The following is a 25481-nucleotide window of genomic DNA, read 5'->3' on the forward strand; positions in this document are numbered from 1 at the left end:
ATATTTGATTTCGTGTGCAGTATATAAAATTTTTGTACATGCCTTTTTGATTACGAAGAACAAAACAAGACAAAATATATTTAAATTTAATTCACCTTTGAACCGCATATTCATGTGCCTGTTTTATTTGGTTTAGAGACATTTTTGCTGTGCTATTATTATTTCCTTAATTTTTTATTGATATATGTTAATAAAAAATCCAATCTCTGTACCTAATATTATACATGTTATGTTCAGTATATATATAATTCAGGTCTTTTTTATTATAATTTATTATATATATATATATATATATATCTTTAAAAAGTTATATTTCTTTCACTAAATAGTAAAAAAATATAGTTTAAATTAAAATAGATACATATTAGAGTCCTTGTATTTTATTTTCTTTGTATCTATTTCACTAAATCATGTATATTTTATATTGATAAAACCTTTTTTCCTGAAAAAAATCGTGGTTTGAAGTAAAAAATGACAAACCATGACTTTTATGCACGTAAAAATAGCTCATAAAAATACAAAATTTACAGCATATTTTACGAACAATAAAATAAAATAAAAAATAAATAGAATATATATACAAACTTTGCGAGGAGTTGAGCCCAAGCAAATCTTGGCTATGGTATAGGCCTGCCAGGCTTGACTCTAGGCTCGGAAGTTTGAAAGAAAAAAAAAAAAAAACCAAAAGTTAAACAAGGCGTCATTTACCAGTACTGTCTTCAATCTTGGGCATGCTGGATTTTAATTAATCGTGTCGGAATCAGGTAAAATTCAATGGTAAATTCAAATATCCTCTCTATTACTTATTTTCTTGCATATTTTTTACTTAGAAACACTTATAAACATTTCCTTTGTTTTTCTTATTTTTGTGATTTTTGCTTTTATACTGTTTACATTTTTTGTTTATACAAATCCAATGGTTAAAAATAACTCATTCAAAATCAATGGCTAGTATCGATAATTATGAGGCATTGCTTGGAATTTTGTAAAACTTGCGAGGATAGTTCTGAAATAAAATTTTATTTCTTTCCTTTTGTTACACGTGTCTCCTAAAAATACATAAATTTTATTCCCCGTCTTACAAACTAAACATTATTTTTTTCTGTCATGTATTGTAGTTCCCAACTTGTATATTATTCCAAACCCCTTGACAAGGATACTGAGTTTACAATAACGCACTAAGATGTGAGCGTGATTAAAATTTTTTTAAGATGATAAAAAATATTTAAGTTATAAAGAATTATTTGGTATTATTATTAAATTAATTTTAATAAATTAATTTTTAAATATAATGGCTTGACTTTTTATCTAGATCGGATTCAGAATTAAAGTATATAGAAGTTGACTTAATATAATTTAGTTGATTTAGATGCTTCAAAAATAAACTAGCTGATTTGCACAAGAAATAATAAAATTAAATAAAATAATAAAATTAACATAAAAAGTTTCAAAAACAATTTTTTTTCCAGCTCAAATTTAAAAGTAAACATTGCAGAAATAATACTAATAAGGGAAAAAAATTTGAAGACAAAATTAAAAAAAAAAGATGAAAACTTTTTAACTTGATTATTTATCCAAATTAGGTTTAAAATTAAATTATATGAGAATTGACTCGACATGATTTAGACAACTTGATTGATTAAAAAGAACTTAAGAGTATTGTTAAAAAAATTTCATGATGAAATTAAAAAAAAAAAAAAAATGAAAGTGAAAGAAGAGAGAGATGAAAGTGGAAAAAAAAAAGGGGGGATTGAATTGAAAAGGAAGAAATAAAACAGCTTCGCTGTTTATTATATAAGCTCCCTAGTTTGTTAGGATAGTAGGGTAACAAGAGTGAGCGACCTTCCTGCGTGACATGATCATGGGCCTCTCAATGATTCTAGATGCTTCCTTAACAGGGCCAGTTTTATTGCATGAAGTTGGTAAGCTTGGTGTCGGCTTAGGCGTTTTCGGGATGTTCCGCTGGCTCGAAATGTTATAAGGCCTTCGGCCCTCTCTTCGTAGTTATTGGCCTGTAGGCTGTTGTGTCAATGATCTCTGTTTGAATTCCAGCTATAAAAATAACGCTACGGCCTGGCATATATCCAATGGAGTAGTTAACAGTGGGCTGGTTCATTTTTTCTAAGGAAGCATGTGCATCCATGGAAGGTGTCAAATCAAGGGTTTATTCTAGATTCCTCTGTATGGGCTGTCTTTTTGCCAGAGCAGAGGGTATATTGGGGTGACTGTGACACTGTGTGGTGCTGTCTCCACCAACCGGGTGGCCGTTTCTCTGTTTGAGGGTGAGGTCCGAGAGAAAAATCTAGGACGTGTCTTTTGTCTGCGCTTCCATTGGTTCCTGATCACAGATTTTCTAATCTCAGAGATTAGAGTTTGATCTACCCTGCTTGCCTTTTTGGGGCCCGGGCTCGTTGCTTGGAAGGAGGAGGCTCCGGCATTATTGTCGTGTTTGTATCATTTGCCATGAAAACAAAAGCATCATGAATTGTATAGGTTATGCCATAAACGAAACTCTAAAGTAGTAAAATATGCGTTGGCGAGGAAAAAATCGCACGGTCACTCTTGTTAGGGTTTTAGATCAAATTTGTTTCTCAACTGTGAAGCTAGGTGTTTCCAACACTTTTTATTAATCTTCACCATCTTGAATTTTATAGTCCATCGCCGTCTGTCACTAATCAATTAATAAAAAATTAAAGTTGATCATACCTTGTATTATATTAGAAGAACAGATTTAAAAAAAATTCCAAATAAAAAAGATCGTGTCTTTTTTGCTTCTTTATCCTGGAAATACCGATAAGTTTTTGTAACTAATGGTGACACAATTGGGCAAAACTTCAACGTGATTTTTTAAGAAAGAAAGAAATGTAATTCCCTCCTTTTGTATTTTAAAATGTTTTTTTATTTAAAATTAAATATATTAAAATAATAATTTTATTCTATTGTAAAAAAAAAAAAATACAGTTTAAAATGCAATTCCAAATACCCTTTTAAATGTCATGAAATGCGTCTCAATTTTCTTAAACACAGCAGACGAACTACCAATAAATTTTAAATTTTCAGCAGCCTAGCTACCCCATTAATAGTGCCATTCATAACCGAGAACAAAAAACCATAAGAATTTTTGAACTTGATGGTCGAGTTGATCCAAAACTCAGCTGCGAGTCAAGAATCAAGATATACACTCCTTTTGCAAACCTCCAATGCTTGTTGAGAAATTGTCCTTTTCGCGAACTTCTTAAGCTTTGAGCTCCAAACATTATATATCCAAAACAAAGGTGCAACTTGTAGACGTGGTCACTCTTGTTGCCTGTCATTAACTATCCACATCTGAGGCACGCATTTGGTTCTGAAAAATGAAGCATTATATTGAGTGAGAATAAAAGAAACAAGCTCATTAAACCTTCCAGCCATCAAGAGCCAGAAAAACAAAATATACAAGAGAGAACACGATGGCTCAAACCATGGTGCTCATGTCTGGTGTCTCTACGAGGCAAGTGGTGGATTTGAAGAGAGACCCTTTACTTCAGTTTCAAGTTCAGAGACTAAGGCCTGCACCATTCTCTCGTCTTCTCTACAATCCTCTTCCTAGCAAAGCTTCTTCATCCAATGCTTTTACTACGCTTGCTCTCTTCAAACCCAGAACCAAGGCGGTTCCTAAGAAGGTTTGCGTTTCTTTAATTGCTGTCAATTATGTGATTTAAAAAAATAAATAAATAAAAATTTGACTTTATTGTGTGTGTTTTCTTTAACTCGCTTATTAGGCTGCTCCACCACCGAAGCCAAAGGTTGAAGATGGCATTTTTGGTACCTCTGGTGGCATCGGTTTCACTAAGCAGAATGAGCTCTTCGTGGGACGTGTTGCCATGATTGGATTTGCTGTAAGTCCATGTCCTGCTTTTGAAAATTTGGTTAGATCTTTAGCATGCAATCGCATTTCAATGATCTCTTGTCTCTCCGTAATTTGATAGGAGGTAAGTGTACCTCTAAATCAAGAAAAAGACCAACAAGCATGCTTTAAAGTTAGTAAACCATCGCAATTACAACTCGCAAAAGAAATTAATAACCAATATCAATGACAACTTGCAATGTCAGTGCGATTAGCCATGCTTCAGAATTTCCCCATGAAAATTTAGAGAAATGTAAGTTAAGTGTGAGCAGAGACAATTTGTTTTAGGGAGACCGTTTGGTCACACAAGCATTGATACTTTGTTGCCCAATGACTAGAATTTGGACTAGAACAACAAGCTCGATTTACTAGCTTAAAAGTTGTTTGAGGAAAACTCAAAGGGCTGGCACAGAGGTTTGCCTATTCGAGTAGCTTCATCGCCCCCTGCTGATAGTGGAGTTGTCTTGTCCTGGTTTCAGGCATTTCATAAAGAGGGCGAAGAAAACAGAGAAAATGAAGCCAGCTTTTTGGATATTGTCGCAAACAAATGTTTGTAGAATAATAGAAAGTTTTGTTAATTTAAGTTAATGCAATCTTTGCAGGCATCGTTGTTGGGAGAGGCAATAACAGGAAAAGGAATTCTATCTCAGTTGAACCTAGAGACTGGAATTCCCATTTACGAAGCAGAACCACTTCTTCTTTTCTTCATCCTTTTCACCTTGCTTGGAGCCATTGGAGCTTTGGGTGATCGTGGCCGCTTCGTTGATGACCCAACAACCGGCATTGAAGGAGCTGTGATCCCTCCAGGAAAAAGCTTCAGGGCAGCATTGGGTCTCAAGGAGGGAGGTAGTTAATTTGCAATTCCACATTATCATCTATTCTCTTGAATTTTCTTAGTACCATTTCATTTTCACTTTTATTCAGTGTAAATGTTGTTTCTAGTTCTCAAAGCACCGGATGAGGCATATCCATTATCCAAAGATGCGTGACATGTGTTCTGAAAGAATTTTTCATTGTTTTGTTGTGTGCAAGGTCCTCTATTTGGATTTACAAAATCCAACGAGCTTTTCGTGGGGAGATTGGCTCAGCTGGGCATCGCTTTCTCTTTAATTGGAGAAATCATAACTGGAAAGGGAGCTCTAGCACAGCTCAACATCGAGACAGGGATTCCAGTCAATGAAATTGAACCACTTGTGTTGTTCAACGTTCTCTTCTTCTTCATTGCCGCATTGAATCCTGGGACTGGGAAATTCGTGACCGATGAGGATGAAGAGTAGATGAGCTATTATGTCTTGTAAAATCCTCCGTTGATGTTTACTTAGAAACTAGCGCCGTCTCTCTATCTCTGTTTCTTGCATGAACAAACAACATTTGCCCTCTTCATTGGAAACATGATTTTCTTCTGCTCTCATGAGTAGCATCCAAATGCAGGTTTTATGATAGGAGAGTTTTTAGGCAGATGGAGAGTTGTTTTTTCTTCTTTCAGGTAAGGGCCATCATTATGTGCGAGTAGATTACAACTCCGGTGAACAGATAGTCTTTTCTAGTCTCAGGATTCTGTTAAACGTCTTGACATGTTTGCTCCTCAGAAATCACATGAATTCCAAATGAGTAACCAAACAAAAACAAATTTCCAATTGAATCCCTCGTTTTTAGTCATCTATCAAACATCTACCCAATTAATCCCGTCACGGAAATTAATGAAAAAAACAGCATCGTTTTAAGACTAACCGGCCTCTATTTTTTATTTTTTATGATTTTAAAATAAGACATTTTAAGGGAAGTGTTAATTGGGTAATGTCCAATACATAAAGAAACCATTAAAGAATTGTTTTGTTGGGGGACCTAATTGAAAATTAGTTGATAGTTAAAAGATAAAAGTGTTCCTTTGCCAGAAAAAAAAAAAAAAACTATTAATGGTTACAGCAAATATAGTTACGGCATATATATAAACCAAAAAACAAACAATATGAACAACCCTTATTTAGTGAAATGAAAAAAATATTGTAATATAATGAGATGATTCATTATATTTTTTGGTTTGGTTGCAAAATTTTAGTAATGTAATGAATGATTTGATAAAGTTTTATTTTAGTCCCTAACTTTGGAAAAAATATTTTAATCTCTATATTTTATTTTTATTATAAATTGGTCATTATTTGAATTTTTTGTTCTTGTATTTTTTAAGAATTACAATTTAATTCCCATAATGAAAAATTCTTTGCATCTAAATCCTTGCATGATTGCTCTTAATTGTTTAATTGTTCATTAGAGAGTCATTCAAATTATAATCTTTCATTATATATATAAAAAGGTTCCAGCAATCTCAAATGCATGTTTTTAGAATATAAATTAAATAAAAATATCAACCGGACTTTTTAGAATTTTAAACATTTCATAAATAAAACTATAGCCATTTGTGCACCATCTCTTTGGAAATTCTCGGCTATACAATCGACTATCGATCGCAATATGAGAGCAAAAAAAATATGCTGGTGGCTGAACTCAAATAGCTCTCATTGAAAATTTATATATGCATACACTGTACAGGGGTGTGTTTTCGGTATTCTAGAGATTTTTATTTACAAAAATAGATTTGAAAAAAATTATAAATCATATTTTAAAAAAAATTCAAGTTTTTACTGTAATTTGAAATTAAAACAAGTTTAAATAATAAAAACCCAGTAATTCTTAAAATTATGATAAGTCTAAAAGTATTTTTAATTACACCGCACCATAATATATAACGGACCATTACTTTAAAAAGCAAACGGCTTTGGTTTCTATGTCTAAACATGCTCGGACCTACGATTGAAATAAACCTTGTCGGTATGATTTGGACATTGTCTGCCGCCGTATAACGAAATTGTGGTATTCCTGTTTTGATAGATTGCCGACTTCTTTAGAAAATTTAAAATCACTTTCTTTCTCTGTTTTAGTTCTAGCTTCTGCTTTGATGCAAATGAAGATAATTTATTTATTTATTTTTAGATGGAGCTAATTCTGCAATGATTTTGGAATATTTTTTTAAATATTATTTTTAATTGATAAAACATTTAAAAAACAATTTTTTTAAAAAAAAATACAATCACAGCAATGCTAACATACTCTTAACAAAAATAACATAAAAAAACCAAATAAATATAGTTATTTTTGCCATTACAGTGGTGGTTGCTTTGCATAGAAATAAACTTTTTGAACTTTCATATACTAATGCTAGTTAACTCCTTACATCATCAACTTGTTAATAGTTTGTATTTAAATTTATATAATTGACTTATTCATAGCTTGTGTATTATAGTATATTATATTTTTTTAAGTTTTTTTCAAATAAAAATACATTAAAATAAAATATATTTTTTTAATTTTAATATTAATACGTTGAAATTATAAAAATATATTTAAAAAATATTAATTTAATAATTTTTAAATAAAAAATAATTTAAAAACACTTAAAAAAACACAAAAGTTCACTAAACACTCACAAGTCACTAATCATCTTTGAAAAATCACCAAGACATAGTGCCCATGATTGTTAGCGCGAAAATAGATTAGACACATAAATTACTTAAATTAAAATTGGATTATCCAACAAATTGGCAATCATAAATCATAATCACCAAATACTTTCCTAAAAGTCATATGATCGACGAACAAACAAACAACCACCCTCCATTATAATAATTATTAATTACCTCTAGTTAACAACTCAAGTATATACACGTGTAATCCAAGCAACATCACCACGTAGAATAATAATGCAATTTACAATTTTATTTTTGTTGAAACAATAATGCAATTTAAACACCTTTAATAATAGTATGTGGACCTCGTAATGACACTTAATTACTCGCATTAATTAATCAAATTACTTAATTAAACCTTTTTATTATTATTTTTTTTCCGTTCTAAACCAAGTTCGTCTCCAAAAAAAGAAAAGGACAGCCTAGGAGACACCAATCCAATAACCTTTTCATTGCTTTGATTCCTCTCCCAGCTTCTTCTTCTTCTACTTCTCCGCAAAAACCCTTGCACCTCTCTCTCTAGAAGCTATCTCTTGTCTTGAACTTGGTCAGTTTAAGTCACCCGATTCAGGCAGGATTTCCTTACAAACCCAATTGCACGCAAGACTGTCTTTGATCATCATTAACTCACCAATTGTATCATTGTTCGAGTCCCAATCACGATCACAGCCGTTGATCAAGAAGCAGAAATGGAAAAATCTAAGGTTGGCAAGGGAGCTTACCTCAACGGGAATCCCCATCATTCCTTCTCTTCTTCCTCTGCTTCTCAAAGACATGTCAGCTACAGGTTCTTTCTGTCCCACTAAATACTGGGTCCTTTTTCTTTTCTTTCTTTTCTTTTCGTTTCCAATGAAGGATCGAGTTTTTTTGTTATTGGATTTTTCTTTTTGTTGATTCAAATTGGTTGACTGTCCTTTGTTTTCTGTTCTGTGTTGGAAGTTCACCGTATTCAATTCATGATCAAATTGAGGCATGTGCAGGACATCTGATTTATTTTCTTGGCTTGTCCAGTATATATATAGGTTCTTTTCCTGGTGAAAGGAAACTTGGCTTCTTAATGAGCTTGGGAGAATTGTTCTAAATGGATGTAAAATAAGAGACTAATTGATATGTCAAGTCAATTTGTAAGCTTGGGAACTAAAAGTCTTGTGCTTTTTTAAGTTTTGAACAATGTTATGGGTAGTTAGCACTGGTACAGAACTTAAACATAATTCTGGAATGGGTGTCAGGAAAATTGTTATGGCCAATAAAATTATTTGAACACATCTGGTTTAGGAAAAGGTGAATTAAGTTTTCTATTACGAGAAGGAGTTCTTTTTTACATTCCATCATTCGTAATAACAGCTGTTAGTTTTACCCTTTATTTACTAGACTGTAATTGTGAACGAGGCCATTACAGAAATGGTTTTAATAAGATTGTCAGATGAGATTTTGATCCTCTATTCACCTTGTTTTGAATCGCAAACGAACTGATGGAAAAATGACAAGAGAAGCAAAACTGACATTTACTTTTAGTTACATTAACATATAAGACATTATCCATCAATGGATGTTTTATGTGCTTCCCGTTATCCATCAATTGTTGTTTTATGAGCTTCCCATACATTCTTTATTGGATCGTTGTGGATTTGGTTGTTTCTGCATGGGCTTTGTTTTTTAAGCGTAGAAAATTAAATGAACTTTGGTGCAGCTGCGGTATTTGCGGGTATGAATTGAACTTGAGCTCCTCCAATCGGAACACCTCATCTATTGGCTCTAAATATGGGAAATCCATAAAGAGAGGGATCATCTCATTCTTCTTCATCGATGAGAGCAGATTTACCCAGGTTGATGAATTCCAATGCATTCCCTTCTTTTCAAGAAACTCCTGGGGTTTGTTCCACCGGAGAACAGCACTTCTTTGCCGCAAGTGTGGTAATAATATTGGAATTGCTTATGATGATAAAGCCTCAGCTTATCCACTTGTAGCAGACGGATCTGACTCTTCCTCAGTCAGTGAAGTTTCCAAACATCGAAAATATGATGTTAAAATCCGTGCCTTGCAGCCTTCTTCTGTTGACCAGTTTAGCACTCCAATTCACACCTGATGTATCCGGAGCAAGCCTCTTCATATCTATGTAATCAAATGGTATCGGTTACACATCAAAAACTAAACCAGAAGTTTTCCTGAGATACTTTCATGTATACGTGGTTGATTCCTTTAATTTTGTTCTGTGTATGTGTGTTTACTGTCATATATTAGAGTGTGACTTGTACAGAGCAGTGTTGAGAAGCATTAAAAGAAAGCAGTGTGGATGTTGAAGGGGCCAAAGTCCATCAACTATCCAGGTTTGACGGGAGAATAGTAGTATGATATATCGAATGGATGGGTTTGAACTTTGAAGGGACATTAACATTATGCTACAATTTTATATATTCTTCTCTGCGTGAGGCTTTCTCGTCTTTAATATTATGTCAATGTTGAGGCTTGTAAATGCTGAATAACATGAGAAAGAGTTCTTGCACTTTAATCTCCATTGGGTTTCCGTGTAATATTGCTATTAGAGTAAGATCTTTTCAATTTATGCCACAGTGTAGTTTTTTCTTTAGGAGCTGAAGACGTCTTTGATATGGCAATGCAGCAATCATGGGGAGAGAGAGCTTTGCATGCAGCAGCTAGACTTTTGCAGCAATGATGTCTATTCTAAAAGGAGATGCCGAATTCACGGCCGTATTGGTCGGGTCTCCTGGAGCCATACAGTAGAGTACCCATCGATCTCAATTTTTTCTGTGCCTTGACCATATATAACTGTAAATCATAGCCATTTTCATGTTGAAAAAGGACTTTTCCAGGACAACTTTACGTACAGGGAGACCGAAAGGTGCCTTTGAAGATGTTATGAAATGTAGATAACGTAACGTTACTAGAAATTGTGGAAAGAGAAATATAATGTGGAGACACAAATAAACTATAAGGGTTCAGTGCTAGGAGATAAACAACAGTCTCACTTGATCAGAAATTCCAATTTCTATTCCATATTCTGATAAGCGATCAACAAATGGATCTCTACGAAGGAGAATCGACAAAAAAAGGCCCTATTTGCTCGAGTAGGAGATTATGTATGCCATGATTGCTATCTTTCTTTTCGAGATTTGTATGGCTTTGGAGCTCCGCTAGACTAGTATCCTGGAAGGCAAGAATTTCAATATTAGTATGATCATACGCAGGCTAGTGTGCGCCGAAGACAGAATTTTGTTCACAACGGGCTTCTCTATTGAGGTGCCTTTTAGGGGGTTTTCACTTTTCCAAAGGAAAATCAAGAGCACCGAAGCTCACTTAATTCGAGTATTACCACTGTGTAACCAAATTTAGCTATAGTTTAATTGGCTGTTGATGGAATCTCATCATGGTCTAGAATCACTTATGTTTGATGTCCAACACTCCTGATAAAAGCAGCAGAAAATGCCCTCTACATCGACCCAGTCTTAAGCTTGTTCGTGAACAACAAAAGAAAGTACTAGTACTCAAAAGCCAGTTTCACTGATGTATAAACCGCTTCCTGATCAATCAACAAAATTGATACGCCACCAAAGATTTTGCTTCCTTTTATTCCCCTTGCAAGATAGAAACTCGAATTTTCATTTTCTGTATTTAGAGTCGATTTGCAGCCAAAAGAACCCAACAAGGTTATTGTTATTGGCTGTAACTCAAATCCCAACCATAGAATCGAAACTTAGCGAGCTTCAATTTTTTTGTCCAGGAGGCGCTGAACAATAAAATTAAGAGGATTTATAATGGATGTTTTCTCTGTTCAGACTTCAGAGGCTCGGCTGCCACGGGACAACAAAATTGACTTTGCTCCCGTCTTTTCTCCCCTCAACCTCCTGTCCAAACAGAGAAATTAATGGTTTTTCTTGTTGTTCTTAGCATTACGGTCAATTTTAGATGTCATGTATGTAGTCTTTATTTAGTGAAATACAATTCCCTTGAGCTGGCATCTATGCATCGGATTAACGTATTTTGACTTTTTGAGACCAATTCACCAATGTATATGCGCTTAGACACAGAAAATTTTCCGCACTTGTATTCCTTTCTTCATACCCAGCCAGCCACATTTGAGCACCAGTATCTGGACGTGGATAAACAATTACAGTAAGCAGCATATATATATTGGTTGATTTGGGCAGAGACTCCTCATTGCAAGTGAATCGAAATGGGGTTAAGCTCAACAAACAAGGTTTGCTCAGCGAGTGTACACTCAGGGAAACGGCAATATATATGTCTCTTCATTTATGCTTGGAATTTCCATAGCTCCTTTACTTTCAAAATTTTTCATTTTATCAAATTTTTGGTAACATCTCCGCTCCCCCAAAAATTAGTGTCGCTTAGATATGCTATAGTAAAAAAAAAGTCATGTAAAAAAAAAACATGTAATTAGCATTTCTATACCATTTATCGAACCAGCTATCATCATGAGAAAAATGTTTGATCTCAAAACTCGAACCTGCACCATAATTGTGATTGTAAGTTCACTAATTTTACTATTTCACAAAGCAAAACTACCATCTATTAAAAATTAGAGTTAATTATAAAAACATCCTTGACATATATGTGTGTTCATAAACATATTATAAACCTTTATCAAAAGAAAATAATTAGTAAAATCATTTATGTAACGTTTGGTTAGTATCTCGGGAAAAGAATTTACTTTTTTGTACTTCATGTTTTAAGGTATAAAAATTCATTCAAAAATTGTTTCATAAACAAATTTATTAATTTTATTTTATTTTTTTCTAACTAAATATTTTTCTATCTCTTCTATATTTATTTCTTCTATCATTAAATATTAACTAAACACAACATTAAAAAAAACAAAAATTACAAAAATAAGAATCAACATGGGTAATTTTTTCAAAAATCTTAGTCGAATTAATATGGAGTTGACTAAGTTTTTTATTTTTCCAGTTTTTTTTTAAATTGATTTTTTATCATGTTTACCTTTCATTATTTAATTTGTTTGAGAGTTGGCCTTTATTATTTAATTTAATTTTTTATGTGCGGGGTTATCTTGATCTCATAATTAAGCTATGAATTTAGCATGTTGATTCGAGTTATGTTGTTTTATCCTTTTTAAATTATTTTCTTCACTTTGGTTTTCAATGTTTTCTTTACTAGTAATTGAGCTTCAAACTTCTTTTATTTTTTTTATGATGTTATTATGTTCTCATTCAATTTTTTTTATACTTTGTTATCAAATAAAAATTGTTAAGATATTTTAAAAATATTTAAAAGATATATTTTTATAATATTGATAAATATTAATTCAAATCAATAACTCCCAAATTTCTTACTCCTTTAAAAACATTATCCATCACCTAGGTATCGTTTTATTACGATAAGAAAAATCTGATCCTGTCCACGAAGAAGCCCGGACCCTATCCAGTTGCTACAATGCTGTGTGCTTTAAGAATTCTTCCTTGTTCAGAGTATCGTGACACCCGAAAGCAAAACGGTACTCTCAAAATAAATTTACTTGATCGTTCCATTTTCAAACACACAGAAACTCAATTGAAAAAAAAAAATTAATTATAAAGGAACCAAAATACAAATCTTCCTATAAATTACGTAACGAGAGATAAAAAAGATCGTGATCAGGTGGCTGAGTTTTCCCTACAATGTAAAAAAGCAAGTTAGCCACCGGTTAATCTGTAATAATGGATTTCAAATCAACAGGGAATTGATGAATTTAGTATGTATTCAAGACACAAGAGGTGCTGAATCCATTAACATGTCATATATACGTTCGCTATAAGTTAGTGTTTACCATTTGTTCCACAGTGGATAAGGACCGCTCGGAGGTGGTTTCAACCATGATGACGAACCCATTTGACCACCACTTTGGATGGCCAGGCCTTGATTTTGGCTGTTTTATTTGAAGCCATAAACTATTAGTTGATTGATTTGTTTTCTGAGAGTGTTATTGCACGGGTGATTCAAGCTCTTTCAAACAAAATCTAATTGTTCGGATTATAATACGGCAGTAGAGCAATATCTGTAAGGAGCATGTATTACAAAATCTAGTTGGAGTTTTTCTTTGAAATATGTTGTATCAGATAACAGTTTATGTTGAAACTTGCCCAGTCTAGTATACTAAATCTGATAGCACAAATCAAACTGTATTAGGGCGGCTTAAATAATTTCCAAGCACAGAAATTAAGTGGGGCAAGACATCAAAATGGATTAAATCAACCTCAATCATCACGAGAGAAGCAAAATTGGAAGGGTTTCCTTGTTGCCAATTGTTGTTTCATCTCATCGTTCAGATGTATGGTCCAAACTCAAAGTAGAAAAAGGAGACACAACCGTTTAATAATTCTCGTTTCAAACTCAAATTGTATATATAATCTTGACAAGAGAACAAAACCAGGTTAAAGGTTTCTATAATACAAGGGGGGGAAAAAAACCCGACACGACGCTTTTTACGTGTACGTAACATAATTACCAGCACGATAACCTTATCTTCTTTTTGTTCTTTCAGATGCATGATATGATAAATTAACCTTTGAATATGGGACTAGCTAAAAAAGAAAAGAAATGAAAGTCTACCTTTTTTTTTTTTTTATTATTATTATTATTATAATAATTTACTACGGTGGCCTGTTCAAGCCATTGGCGCCATCCTGTTAATCCCAGGGCAAAATACTAATTTTTTAAATAATTGTTTTTTTAATTTTATTTTTAATATCAAAAAATTAAATTTATAAAAAAATATTAAAAAAATCCAATACAAGTAGGTATTGAAAGAAATAATTGTTATATATATATATGTCTCCAACTTTTCAATTAGGTATTTAATATATTAATGAATTTTCAATTGAATCTTTTTATTTATTGAAATCAATAAAATGGTTAAAAATTATATGAAAATTTTGTTTTTCTATTTATTTTGTGAAAAAATCATGAATTTAATAAAAATTCTCGTATCATGACATATAGACTATACAAAGAAATGTAAGGGTTTTGTAATATGTTCACATGATTCAAAATGAAGATCTCATTGATTTTGTTTTGAAAAAAGAAAAAATGATGTAAACTTCATAATTTTATTGGAAAAGTATCCAACTGAAAATCTATTATTACATTGAGAATCTAATAGAAACTGTCCTCAAAGGTTGAGTACTTCAGTCAGGTTCGACCTTTATTATTCATGCCTCTGATCCCGTAAACTAAGCCGCCCACGTTTTGGAGAGGCCCGCTCCATTTTACGCTATATAATCCCAAACTTTCCTCTATAGTTTCTCGTCGCAAAAACTAGATTCCTACAGTATATTTGCTCACAAACTCTAAACTATGGGGTTTGCTAGTATTAACGTGTCTGTCATCACTTTGGGTTATTTTCTTATGTTGTTTGTAACTCTCACCAGCATCTTGAATCCCATCTTTGCTTCGAGAATCTGCGAGTTTCCAGCAATATTTAACTTGGGCGATTCAAACTCTGATACTGGTACACACTCAGCTGCCTTCACTGCCCTTAACTCTCCCAATGGAGACACTTACTTTCACATGCCCGCGGGAAGGTTCTCAGATGGAAGGCTGATCATAGATTTCATTGGTAAGTTATAATGCTTGTACTTCGAATAGCATATGCATATGTTAACTCCTCGAAGTTGCATGAACTGGTCCTTTCAAAAGTAAAAGCGTACATTTTGCCTCCATCGTCATAAGAGTCTGGATCTCTTACTGCATTTCGTTGTCAGCATGTGTGGATATGGTTTTAAGTTTGAGCCTCCCTTTTAAAAAAATTTAAAAAAATGTGTGGATCTCTTATTACTCTTTAATGATCTCTTGTAATCAGCGAAGAGTTTCAATCTACCATATCTCAGTGCTTATCTTAATTCTCTGGGCGCCAGCTACACAAATGGGGCGAATTTTGCCTCAGCAGGAGCCACCATCAGATTACCGTCTCCAATTATACCTGCTAGTGGTGGATATAGTCCATTCTACCTTGATGTGCAATATCAGCAATTTATGCAATTTAAAGACAGATCACAGATCATTAGGAAACAAGGTGCGTAATCAAAATCTATTTTTTGGGCTCTATTCCAGAGATGTCAGTCAACTGTACGTAGAAGACGCAATTTGAAACGATTTTCTCATCGATGTTCAATCTGTATGCAGGAGGAAAGTTTGCCAAGTTGATGCCTAAGGAGGACTATTTCCGAAAAGCACTATACACATTTGACATTGGTCATAATGATCTTGGAGCTGGATTTTTCAGCAACATGTCCATTGAGGAAGTGAAAGCAACTGTCCCTGATATTGTCAACAGGTTTTCGATATATGTTAAGGTAATCCTTAATAAAGAACCATTAGAGAAGGCTGTTTAGATTTATTACTTATATATTAATTTTATGTTACAATAATATATTTAAACTACTGGAGTGGTTTTGATCGGTGCAGAATATATACGAAGTGGGAGGCAGATCATTTTGGATTCATAGCACAGGGCCAATTGGTTGTCTTGCTTACATCTTGACCGGCTTCCCTTCAGCAGAGAAGGACAGTGCTGGCTGTGCAAAGCAGCACAATGAAGTGGCTCGGTATTTTAATTACAAATTGAAGGAGGCTGTTTTTCAATTAAGGAAAGATTTTCCTTCAGCTGCATTCACATACGTGGACGTGTATTCTGTGAAATATTCTTTATTCAGTGAACCCAAGAAATATGGTAAGTTACCCTAAACTAGGTTGATATAGAATAATATAAATTATATATTAAAATTTTATTTAATAGTTTAAGTTATTAGGTTAAGATGATTTTTTGATATGATATTAGAGTCTTGATGACTAAGCAATCACGAGTTCGAATCTCATCATCCTTATTTATTTGATAAAAATTAAATACAATGTAATATGAATCTGTACAAGTTTCAAACTCAAAGGACTTTCACTTGAGAGGGTGTGTTAGAGAATAATATAAATTTAACAACTTAAACTATTATGTTGAGATCCCAAATATAATTTACTTAATAACTTAAACTATTAGGTTGAGATGATTTTTCGACATAGATAATTGAGATAATTCTTTAACATAGATAATTAATAATTAATAGCATGTTAAATGCAATAATCTTTTCAAGGATTGTAAAATTAAATTTATTTATATTAGATAATAAAGGATATTTTCAAAAACCCACTCCAAGTTTAAGAAAATATTGTAGAAAATTGTGTTGGTACCTTAAATGCTTTAATATCTTAAATATAAGAAAGAGTTTAAAATATTAATGACATTTTAAGTTGAGAAAGTAATTTTTATATAAACTTCTAGACAGTTTCCATGATTTCACAACACCTCGCAGTTTGTTGTGTAATAATTTACCCACAGCTCCAAAGCAATTGGTTTTTAACTTGAAAAGGACACGAAAGTAACAAAACCAATAGATAAATCAGAAAACATGGCAAGATTTAGTTTTTGTGGTTTATTTTATTACAAATTGATCTTGTTTTCCGTTACAAATGGTGTATAGGATTTGAGCTTCCACTTATAGCCTGCTGTGGCTATGGAGGCAAGTACAACTACAGTGATGCTCCAAGATGTGGAGAAACAATTACAGTAAATAATACCAAAATGGTTGTCGGTTCATGTGACAACCCCTCTGTTCGAGTAGATTGGGACGGAGTCCACTATACCGAGGCTGCTAACAAGTTTGTTTTCGATCGAATTTCGACAGGAGCCTTTTCTGATCCGCCAATCCCCTTAAACATGGCATGCCACAGGAATGTATAATTTCTGTGCTTTCAATATCATTCTAAAATGTATAAATCGCGATAAAATGCCTCCCTCTCGATCCATTCCTTGGATCTGAAGGGTGAAATAAGAAACTGTTGATCTCATATATCATCTCTCCTCGGGAGAGAAAAACATGAGATGTGCCAAACTAGCTCCAATAATAACTCCTCCCCTACTTTTCAATATATATGGAATCTATGTAACGTATATATTCTGTATTTTTAATAAAGCTCGACAGAAAAATATTTCAGCCTATAATTCCCTAGCCAATTAGTTTGGTGATCGAAAGCCAAATAAAAAATAATTAACTTGGAACAAGAAATGCACTCTGTTATTTCCTGTCAACTACGAGGACGCATTGAAAGGAGAAAAAAAAGGGGGGTCTAACTTAATAATGAAACATTTCGGCAGGATCTTCTCTAATGGGATCAGGTCGTGAATAATGAATATAATCCTCTTGAAATATACACACACCATTAATGTGGATGTCGACATAATATTTGGAAATTAACCTTGGCTTCACTCATTATTTATACCTAGAAAGTCTAGAAATAATGGAAAGGTCTGCATCACTGTCAAGTGATGAGTACAATACAAGTCTTAAAGATTATCTCCCTTCTAGTCCTCGAAAGCTATTTTCGCTTTCAACATGGTGTTTCCGAGCACCAACATATCTGTAATCAGTTTCTCTTCTTTTTGTATGGTTTTCGTGACTTGAGTTGCCATTGTGAACCCCATATTTGCTTTGGAAAATTGTGATTGATTTCCCAGCAATCTTTAACTTCGGTGACTCAAATTCGGATACTGGTGGATTGGCTGCTTCCTTCATTCAACCAAACTTCCTTGTGGAGAGACTTACATTCACATGCCCGAAGGGAGATACTCTGATGAAGGCTGATTATAGATAGATTTCATTGGTGAGAATGTTAGAAAATATTTTTATACGGAAAAAGAAAAGAAAAGACAGTTTGAACTGAGTACCAAACTGTTCCTTCATATAATTATAATTGAGACGAGCGTGAACGATCAAGTGTACTATTTCACAAGTGGGGGCATAATCATTTTATTGTAATCTTAAAAAAAAACATTTTCTTTTTTGAAATATACTTAAATGTTAAATGTTTGCGATCTTTAACTATTAATTAACACATTAAAAGAAACTAAAAGGGCTCCAACTTATACTGTAGCCTTGTTCATTATAGCCACAAAGTCATTGACATTATGTATTTGAATGGTAAAATGATGATTTTACATTTATAAACATAACATAATTGGCCTTGTTGAGCCCATAATGTGTTGTATCAGCAAAGAATTTTAATCTCCCGTATAATCTAAGTGCTTATCTTAACTCTCACGGGGGCAACTCCACGCATGGAGAAAATTTTGCAATAGCAGGGTCCACCTTTACATTAACAAAAACCTAAAACTAGAAGGGAAATTACTTTAGCTCTAGGAACACATCACTATTTATTGAAATTAATAGCGATGAATCAATTTTTTATTAAGATTTTTATTTTTAAATATTTTCTTAAATCAAATGAATTTAGTAAATATGTTAAACGCAAGATACTTAAACTTAACAGTCAGCCAAGTACGATATATATGGACTTGACGGTAAACCAAATTTAAAATTATATAGGTATAGCAAACTTGTCAGACTAAAGGTGTTAAATTTGGTGGACAGTCAAGTCCAAGGTGCGACATTACTAATTCTAAGACTTTATGTCTAATCCTAAACCTTTACGATATAAATATTAAAGACATGATAAATTATTATATCTTTCAATATAGAATAACTATACACATTAAGATAATGATTTTCCTATACTTATAGGTATGTATAAGGTCTCTTAAGAGACCACTCATACTTATTGTCTTATTAATGATATGTAAGAGGTTTTTGCCTCCCATTAATGTCGCTGAAAGCAGAGGACTTTCTGGCTTCTCCTTTTTCATGGAAACGACAAAGTTTATAGAGTATAAATACATTTTTAACAATTCAGGTAAAACGTACACAAACTCTCTTCTTTCTAAAACAAATATACAAAGACTTCATAGCATTAACAAACTTAAAACTCAAGAACAAATATCTCTGTCCTTAAAATTTAAGGCTCTTCGAAGTTATTTATTACTTTAAGTCATTTAATATCTTTCTCATAAAGATATTGACTTTATCATTATCTTTAAGTCCTCCAGATTGTAACTGTTTTTTTGAAAGTATTTAAGACCTTCATAGTTAACATCGAGTTCTTTAGATTAAGGAGAAATTTATTTTACCAGGTCACAATCAACCCGTGTTTTTTATTGTCTCACACAGGGTCAATCATCTACTCAATTTCACCGGTTGTTGAGCAAGCTTGGATCTACCAATCCGCTCGATCCAGCTTTAGGGGGAGTATTGAAGATACTGCAGAAGATACAACAGCCATTAATGAATACGATTATGCTGCAACTATTGATACAGAGATCCTGCAGATATTCTAGCTGCAACTATTGAAACAGAGATCCTGTAGATATTCCAGCATTATACTATTCCCTAATGTAATTTATTTGTTACCTGGATTAGACATGATTTTATGCTCTGTTATTATTAGGATGAAATCCTAGCGAGATTCTTGGAGAAATTATGTGCAAGATTGTCTTTCCTTGCACATAATTTCCTGCTATATATACATGTATACAACAACAGAACTGACATGATTGAAGTTTTCTTTCTTAAATCACTGTCTTAAATATCATCAGTATTCAAGACACCAGAGGTGCTGAATCCATTAACATGTAATATATACGTTCGCTATAAGTGAGTGTTTACCATTTGTTCCACAGTGGAGAAGGACCGCTCGGAGGTGGTTTCAAACCATGATGACGAACCCATTTGACCACCACTTTGGACGACCAGGCCTAGATTTTGGCTGTTTTACTTCAAGCCATAAACTATTAGTTGATTGCTTTGTTTTCTGAGAGTGTTTTTTTTTTTTTTTTGATAATCGTCGAGAGTATATTGAGAAGGCCATAAAGCGAATAGCCAAAGAGAAATACAAGGGATATAAAAAAGAAAAAAGAAAAAAGAAAAAAACTGATCTACTACAGCAAACAACAAGAAGACTACCTAAGATTTCTTATTACACCACAATTTGATGCCATCAAAAGATCTTAAGAGGTCATTTTATGAGAGTGTTATTGCACGGGTGATTCAAGCACTTTCAAACAAAATCTAATTGTTCGGATTATAATACAGCTGCAGAGCAATACCTGTAAGGAGTATGTATTACAAAATCTAGTTGGAGTTTTTCTTTGAAATATGTTGTCTCAGATAACAGTTCATGTTGAAACTTGCCCAGTCTGTATAATAATTCTGATAGCACAAATCAAACTGTATTAGGGCGGCTTAAATAATTTCCAAGCACAGAAATTAAGTGGGGCAAGACATCAAAATGGATTAAATCAACCTCAATCATCACGAGAGAAGCAAAATTGGAAGGGTTTCCTTGTTGCCAATTGTTGTTTCATCTCATCGTTCAGATGTATGGTCCAAACTCAAAGTAGAAAAAGGAGACACAACCGTTTAATAATTCTCGTTTCAAACTCAAATTGTATATATAATCTTGACAAGAGAACAAAACCAGGTTAAAGGTTTCTATAATACAAGGGGGGGGAAAAAAACCCGACACGACGCTTTTTACGTGTACGTAACATAATTACCAGCACGATAACCTTATCTTCTTTTTGTTCTTTCAGATGCATGATATGATAAACCTTGAATATATGATAAACCTTGAATATGGGACTAGCAAAAAAAGAAAAGAAATGAAAGTCTACCTTTTATTATTATTATTTAGTATTATAATTTTCTACGGTGGCCTGTTCAAGCCATTGGCCTCCTGTTAATCCCAGGGCAAAATACTAATTTTTTAAATAATTGTTTTTTTATATTTTCAATATATATCAATTAATTAAATTTATCAAAAAATACTAAAAAAATTTAATTTAATATATTTTTAAAACGCACAGTTGAAAATCCAATACAAGTAGGTATTGAAAGAAATATATATAAATATATATATATATATATATATATATATATATGTCTCCAACTTTTCAATTAGGTATTTAATATATTAATCTTTTTATTTATTCAAATCAATAAAATGGTTAAAAATTATATGAAAATCTTGTTTTTCTATTTATTTTGTGAAAAAAATCATGAATTTAATAAAAATTCTCGTATGATGACATGAAATAGACTATACAAAGAAATGTAAGAGTTTTGGAATATGTTCACATGATTCAAAATGAAGATCAAGGATTCATTGATTTTGTTATGAAAAAAACAAAAAATGATGTAAACTGCATATGACTATTTCATAATTTTATTGGAAGAGTATCTAACTGAAAATCTATTATTACATTGAGAATCTAATAGAAACTGTCCTTAGAGGTTGAGTACTTCAGTCAGGTTTGACCTTTATTATTCATGCCTCTGATCCCGTAAACTAAGCCGCCCACGTTTTGGAGGGGCCCGCTCCAATTTACGCTATATAAACCCAAACTTTCCTCTATAGTTTCTCGTCGCAAAAACTAGATTCCTACAGTATATTTGCACACAAACTCTAAACTATGGGGTTTACTAGTATTAAAGTGTCTTTTATCACTTTGGGTTATTTTCTTATGTTGTTTGTAACTCTCACCAGCATCTTGAATCCCATCTTTGCTTCGAGAATCTGCGAGTTTCCAGCAATATTTAACTTGGGCGATTCAAACTCTGATACTGGTACACTGTCAGCTGCCTTCACTGCCCTTAACTCTCCCTATGGAGACACTTACTTTCACATGCCCGCGGGAAGGTTCTCAGATGGAAGGCTGATCATAGATTTCATTGGTAAGCTATTATGCTTGTAATTCGAATAGCATATGCATATGTTAACTCCTCAAAGTTGCATGAACTGGTCCTCTCAAAAGTAAAAGCGTACATTTTGCCTCCATCGTCATAAGAGTCTGGATCTCTTACTGCATCTCGTTGTCAGCATGTGTGGATATGGTTTTAAGTTTGAGCCTCCCATTTAAATTTTTTAAAAAAATGTGTGGATCTCTTATTACTCTTTAATGATCTCTTGTTTGATCAGCAAAGAGTTTCAATCTACCATATCTCAGTGCTTATCTTAATTCTCTGGGCGCCAGCTACACAAATGGGGCGAATTTTGCCTCAGCAAGAGCCACCATCAGATTTCCGTCTCCAATTATACCTGCTAGTGGTGGATATAGTCCATTCTACCTTGATGTGCAATATCAGCAATTTATGCAATTTAAAGACAGATCACAGATCATTAGGAAACAAGGTGCGTAATCAAAATCTATTTTTTGGGGTCTACTCCAGAGATGACAGTCAACTGTACGTAGAAGACGCAATTTGAAACGATTTTCTCATCGATGTTCAATCTGTATGCAGGAGGAAAGTTTGCCAAGTTGATGCCTAAGGAGGACTATTTCCGAAAAGCACTATACACATTTGACATTGGTCATAATGATCTTGGAGCTGGAATTTTCAGCAACATGTCCATTGAGGAAGTGAAAGCAACTGTCCCTGATATTGTCAACAGGTTTTCGATATATGTTAAGGTAATCCTTAATAATGAACCATTAGAGAAGGCTGTTTAGATTTATTACTCATATATTAATTTTATGTTACAATAATATATTTAAACTACTGGAGTGGTTTTGATCGGTGCAGAATATATACGAAGTGGGAGGCAGATCGTTTTGGATTCATAGCACAGGGCCAATTGGTTGTCTTGCTTACATCTTGACCGGCTTCCCTTCAGCAGAGAAGGACAGTGCTGGCTGTTCAAAGCAGCACAATGAAGTGGCTCGGTATTTTAATTACAAATTGAAGGAGGCTGTTTTTAAATTGAGGAAAGATTTTCCTTCAGCTGCGATCACATACGTGGACGTGTATTCTGTGAAATATTCTTTATTCAGTGATCCCAAGAAATATGGTGAGTTACACTTTCTAGGTTCTTACGTAATAATATAAATTATATTTTAAAATTTTATCTAATAATTTAAGTTATTGGGTTAAAATAGTTCTTTAACATAGTATTAGAGCATTGATAACCAAGTAATCACGAGTTTGAATTTTAATATTCTCATTTATTTTATTAAAATTAAGCATAATGTAATATGAGTTTGTAGAAGTTTCAAGTTCAAAGGGTTTTCATTTGAAGGGGGCGTGTTAGAGAATAATATAAATTATATATTGGGACCTCACCTAAAGCTTAAGCAATTGAGTTGAGATCCCAATATATGATTTACCTAACCGTTTAAGTTATTGAATTAAGATGGTTTTTTACATAGATAATTAATAATTAATAGCACGTTAAATGCAAAAAAATCTTTTCAAGTATTGTAAAATTAAATTTATTTATATTAGATAATAAAGGATATTTTCAAAAACCCACTCCAAGTTTAAGAAAATATTGTAGAAAATTGTGTTGGTAACTTAAATGCTTTAATATTTTAAATATAAGAAAGATTTTAAAATGTTAATGACATTTTAAGTTGAGAAAGGAATTTTTATATAAACTTCTAGACAGTTTCCATGATTTCACAACACCTCACAGTTTGTTGTGTAATAATTTACCCACAGCACTAAAGCAATTGGTTTTAATTAACTTGAAAAGGACACGAAAGTAACAAAACCAATAGATAAATCAGAAAACATGGCAAAGATTTAGTTTTTGTGGTTTATTTTATTACAAATTGATCTTGTTTTCCGTTACAAATGGTGTATAGGATTTGAGCTTCCACTTATAACCTGCTGTGGCTATGGAGGCAAGTACAACTACAGTGATGCTGCAGGATGTGGAGAAACAATTACAGTAAATAATACCAAAATGGTTGTCGGTTCATGTGACAACCCCTCTGTTCGAGTAAATTGGGACGGAGCCCACTATACCGAGGCTGCTAACAAGTTTGTTTTCGATCGAATTTCGACAGGAGCCTTTTCTGATCCGCCAATCCCCTTAAACATGGCATGCCACAGGAATGTATAATTTCTGTGCTTTCAATATCATTCTAAAATGTATAAATCGCAATAAAATGCCTCCCTCTCGATCCATTCCTTGGATCTGAAGGGTGAAATAAGAAACTGTTGATCTCATATATCATCTCTCCTCGGGAGAGAAAAACATGAGATGTGCCAAACTAGCTCCAATAATAACTCCTCCCCTACTTTTCAATATATATGGAATCTATGTAACGTATATATTCTGTATTTTTAATAAAGCTCGACAGAAAAATATTTCAGCCTATAATTCCCTAGCCAATTAGTTTGGTGATCGAAAGCCAAATAAAAAATAATTAACTTGGAACAAGAAATGCACTCTGTTATTTCCTGTCAACTACGAGGACGCATTGAACGGAAAAAAGAAGAAGAAAAGACAGTTTGAACTGAGTACCAAACTGTTCCTTCATATAATTATAATTGAGACGAGCGTGAACGATCAAAGTTTTAACAGTATTTCACAAGTGGGGGCATAATCATTTGTACGTAATCTTTAATAAAAATCATTTTCTTTTTGAAATATAGTTAAATGTTTGTGATCTTTGATTATTAACACATTGAGCCCATATTGTGTTGTATCAGCAAAGAATTTTAATCTCCCATATAATCTAAGTGCTTATCTTAACTCTCGCGGGGGCAACTCCACGCATGGAGCAAATTTTGCACTAGAGGGTCCACCTTTACATTAACAAAACCTAAAACTAGAAGGTAAATTACTTTAGCTCTAGGAACACATCACTATTGAAATGAATAGTGATGAATCAATTTTTTATTAAGATTTTTATTTATAAATATCTTCTTAAATCAAATAATTTTAATAAATATATCGATTTAAGATACTTGAACTTAACAGTCAGCGATGTCCAAAATATGTGGACTCGATAGCAAATCAAGTCTAAAATAATGTAGGTCTAACAAACTTACCAGACTAAAGGTGTTGTACTTGGTGAAAAGTCAAGTCCAAGGTGTGACATTACTAATTCTAAGATTTTATACCTGATCTTAAACAATTCTTTATGATATAAATATTAAAGACATAATAAATCATCGTATATCTTTATCTAGAATAATTGGATGCATTAAGATAATGATTTCTTTATACTTATAGGTGTGTATAAGGTTTCTTAAGAGACCACTCATACTTATTGTCTCATTAATGATATGTAAGAGGTTTTTACCTCTCATTAATGTCGCTGAAAACAGAGGACTTTTTGGCTTCTCCTTTTTCATGGAAACGACAAGGT

General features: G+C 32.9%; 3 protein-coding genes across 5 annotated transcripts; all 3 read left to right on the forward strand.

Moving 5' to 3' along the window:
- The first annotated feature begins 3316 nt into the window (after positions 1-3316).
- On the forward strand, positions 3317-5312 carry LOC7463155 (photosystem II 22 kDa protein, chloroplastic). Its single transcript, XM_002300951.2, has 4 exons — positions 3317-3662; positions 3762-3878; positions 4489-4732; positions 4919-5312. Exons 1-4 carry the CDS (start codon positions 3450-3452, stop codon positions 5161-5163), a joined length of 819 nt encoding a protein of 272 aa, XP_002300987.1. The 5' UTR covers positions 3317-3449; the 3' UTR covers positions 5164-5312.
- Positions 5313-7799: 2487 nt separating this feature from the next.
- Positions 7800-9920, forward strand: LOC7466468 (uncharacterized protein At4g08330, chloroplastic). Its single transcript, XM_002300952.4, has 2 exons — positions 7800-8197; positions 9101-9920. Exons 1-2 carry the CDS (start codon positions 8100-8102, stop codon positions 9495-9497), a joined length of 495 nt encoding a protein of 164 aa, XP_002300988.2. The 5' UTR covers positions 7800-8099; the 3' UTR covers positions 9498-9920.
- A 4677-nt stretch (positions 9921-14597) lies between these two features.
- LOC7466469 (esterase) lies at positions 14598-24436 on the forward strand. Of its 3 annotated transcripts, none has more exons than XM_052450287.1 (5): positions 14598-15002; positions 15246-15458; positions 15569-15738; positions 15851-16115; positions 16915-17435. In XM_052450287.1, exons 1-5 carry the CDS (start codon positions 14741-14743, stop codon positions 17172-17174), a joined length of 1170 nt encoding a protein of 389 aa, XP_052306247.1. In that variant the 5' UTR covers positions 14598-14740; the 3' UTR covers positions 17175-17435. The 3 variants fall into 3 exon arrangements, with proteins under 3 accessions (XP_052306247.1, XP_052306246.1, XP_002300989.3); XM_052450286.1 differs by lacking the exons at positions 15246-15458; positions 15569-15738; positions 15851-16115; positions 16915-17435 and adding exons at positions 22301-22513; positions 22624-22793; positions 22906-23170; positions 23967-24436 and having other exon boundaries at positions 14629-15002; XM_002300953.4 differs by lacking the exons at positions 14598-15002; positions 15246-15458; positions 15569-15738; positions 15851-16115; positions 16915-17435 and adding exons at positions 21746-22056; positions 22301-22513; positions 22624-22793; positions 22906-23170; positions 23967-24436.
- Positions 24437-25481: the final 1045 nt, after the last annotated feature.

This window comes from Populus trichocarpa, chromosome 2 (genome assembly GCF_000002775.5).
Source record: "Populus trichocarpa isolate Nisqually-1 chromosome 2, P.trichocarpa_v4.1, whole genome shotgun sequence".
Taxonomy (NCBI): domain Eukaryota; kingdom Viridiplantae; phylum Streptophyta; class Magnoliopsida; order Malpighiales; family Salicaceae; genus Populus; species Populus trichocarpa.

What these genes read in the sequence shown, in the direction of transcription:
- LOC7466468 (XM_002300952.4), top strand. Translation starts at nt 8,100, where the DNA reads ATGGAAAAATCTAAGGTTGGCAAGGGAGCTTACCTCAACGGGAATCCC. An exon ending in CAAAGACATGTCAGCTACAG is followed by an intron (nt 8,198 to 9,100) that starts GTTCTTTCTGTC and finishes ACTTTGGTGCAG; the next exon opens with CTGCGGTATTTGCGGGTATG.
- LOC7466469 (XM_052450287.1), top strand. Translation starts at nt 14,741, where the DNA reads ATGGGGTTTGCTAGTATTAACGTGTCTGTCATCACTTTGGGTTATTTT. An exon ending in GCTGATCATAGATTTCATTG is followed by an intron (nt 15,003 to 15,245) that starts GTAAGTTATAAT and finishes TCTTGTAATCAG; the next exon opens with CGAAGAGTTTCAATCTACCA. An exon ending in ACAGATCATTAGGAAACAAG is followed by an intron (nt 15,459 to 15,568) that starts GTGCGTAATCAA and finishes ATCTGTATGCAG; the next exon opens with GAGGAAAGTTTGCCAAGTTG.
- LOC7463155 (XM_002300951.2), top strand. Translation starts at nt 3,450, where the DNA reads ATGGCTCAAACCATGGTGCTCATGTCTGGTGTCTCTACGAGGCAAGTG. An exon ending in TTGCCATGATTGGATTTGCT is followed by an intron (nt 3,879 to 4,488) that starts GTAAGTCCATGT and finishes CAATCTTTGCAG; the next exon opens with GCATCGTTGTTGGGAGAGGC. An exon ending in ATTGGGTCTCAAGGAGGGAG is followed by an intron (nt 4,733 to 4,918) that starts GTAGTTAATTTG and finishes GTTGTGTGCAAG; the next exon opens with GTCCTCTATTTGGATTTACA.